The 2,188-nt window shown below is 56.2% G+C and overlaps 1 protein-coding gene across 1 annotated transcript in view; it reads right to left on the reverse strand.

Annotated features, from left to right (window-relative positions):
* LOC107214040 (bone morphogenetic protein 8B-like) overlaps nucleotides 1-2,188 on the reverse strand; it is a 20,894-nt gene that overhangs the window by 3,559 nt on the left and 15,147 nt on the right. Inside the window, exons 4-6 of the mRNA XM_015649049.3 lie at nucleotides 1,551-1,699; nucleotides 831-1,025; nucleotides 170-249 (exon numbers count right to left, since the gene is read on the reverse strand). Of these exons, the coding sequence (XP_015504535.1) occupies nucleotides 170-249; nucleotides 831-1,025; nucleotides 1,551-1,699 (424 nt within the window). The remainder of the gene's footprint in view (nucleotides 1-169; nucleotides 250-830; nucleotides 1,026-1,550; nucleotides 1,700-2,188) is intronic.

Below are 2,188 nucleotides of genomic sequence, written 5' to 3' on the forward strand. Positions count from 1 at the left end.
TTTTTGGACCAAGCCATGAGTTGTTGGGGGTCACCCGTGGGGTTTGGGGTTGTGGCAGTTCACGTTTGCCTTCCCAGCTCCCTGGGGTGGGAGAATCCAGCCCAGGGTGGGGGAATGGAATGATGGAGGGGGTTTTTTGGGTCATTTACTTCTCCCAGCAGACAAGTACCAGCCAGCCGAGGTCCTGGAAGCTGACGTAGAGCTCGTGGCGCCGGCAGACCTGCCGCCCGTCTGTGACGTGGACATCGTCTGTGGGGAGAGGGGACACGGAATTTCAGCTCTGGAACCCCCATCCCGCCCTTCCCCTGCACTCATCTCCCCTCAGAGGGGGTTGGATACAGCCCCTGGGGTTGGGATTAGCTGGGAGAACCAAAGCAGAGGAGCATTTGCTGCTGCACGAAGGGAAAAGCAGCTCCAGACACGCCTGTTGATTGATATTCCAATATTGGGATGAAGGAATTCTGCCTTGGAAGGGATAAACCCCAGCTTTGCTCACTTTGAGGGTTTCCCCAACTCCCTGCTTTCAGAGCCTTCCTGTTCCCCTCCTGCCGGAGCTTTCTGGAGCTGTGACACCTTCCCAGGGCTCCGAAGCCAAGGGCAATGAGGCAAAAATTCCAATATTCAATAATCCTGACACGCTCACACCATTTCCTTGAGGGCATCCAACCCAAACCCTCTCTGCACCTCCCAAACTGCACAAACCTCCCACCCTAAAACCTCCCAACTTTTGTCTCCCTTTCCCTTGGGCCAAAAATTGGGATTTCAAGGTGCTGACAAGCAGAGCCTCGTGTTCTCCATAGGGATCCCTCCTCCTCCAGAAAACTCCTCACCAAAAATCCCCGGCAGCTTGTTTGGGTGGGGGAGGTCGTTGGATTTCTTGTGTTGCCGCCTCCTCGGGGGTCTGGCCGCTCGTGTGACACGGCCAGGGCTGGGCTTGGCTCGGGAAAATGTCACCATGAAGGGTTGCTTGGAGCGGGGTCCCCGGCGCCCCAGGAGCCCGGCTGAGCCCGGATCCACACTGTGCCCTGCGGGGGACACCACCGTGGGTGGCTTTGTCCTCAAACAGAACCCGTTGGGTTAAAGCAGAGATTGGAAATGCAGGGAATTCGCAGCAGGAGCTGCGGTTTTGGCACCCCAAGGGGTTGGAGCCCCCTGAGGATTCTGTTCCAGCGCCAAATGGGGCTGTTCAAGGATTAAAACCGACTTTCTGTGGAGGGAAGGGAATGGATGGGGCGTTCCTGGCTGTGATTCCTCCTCCCATGGAAGAGGAGCTGCTCCTTGTGTGCCTTCCCACCTGGAAAAGGCTGGAGCAGATTTAATCCCGTGGGGAAAAGAGGGTTAATCCTCTGCCACACACACAGAGGATCCCTCCAGGTAAGGAGTTCATTAATGGGGTTAATTACAGTCCATGTAAACCCGGACTGCTGGCATTCATCACAGCTGGAAGTTTAAAATTGCTCTGAGATCAAGCCCACCTCCCACAGCGCCGAGAGGGCTCCAATTCCTGGGAATTTGGCCCCAAAGGCTGCAGGCAGGTCCTGCACACTCACCATCGTCTGTCTCCACGTAGAGCCGCAGCCCCAGGTGGTGTTTCTGATCCCCTGACCAGTGGTTGCTGGCGGCTGTGACATCAAACACCAGCCAGCCCTCTGTCCCAGCACGCAGGTCCTGCACATCCAGCAGGAACAGGTCGGATTCCCTGCAGGAACGGGGGAGAAGGAGCAGGTGAGAAACAGCACCAGGATAATGAATGGAAACGACTCCTGGGAGCTGTGTCCGGACAGATCCCGGCTCTCAGTGCTGGACACCACAGGGGTGTCCTGGGAAAAGCTCCCTCCACGTCCAGCTGGAGATGCCAGGGCGGACACAGCCCTGTGGGAAGGTGTGGGAGCAGCTGGACAGGGGTGGAAAAGCCGGGAGCTGGTCCTCATTCCTGTCTCCATCCTCATCACCTTCATCCCAATTCCCATCCCATCATCCTCGTTCCCCTCTTCCATTCTCATTCCCTTCATCTTCATTCCTGTGCCTTGTCCCATTCCCATCTTCTTCATCCCCATTCCCATCTTCTTCATCCCCATTCCCATCTTCTTCATCCCCATTCCCATCTTCTTCATCCCCATTCCCATCATCTTCATCCTCATTCCCATCTTCTTCATCCCCATTCCCATCATCTTCATCCTCATTCCCA

The sequence above is a fragment of the Parus major genome, chromosome 23 (assembly GCF_001522545.3).
Source record: "Parus major isolate Abel chromosome 23, Parus_major1.1, whole genome shotgun sequence".
In the NCBI taxonomy this organism is placed as follows: Eukaryota; Metazoa; Chordata; class Aves; order Passeriformes; family Paridae; genus Parus; species Parus major.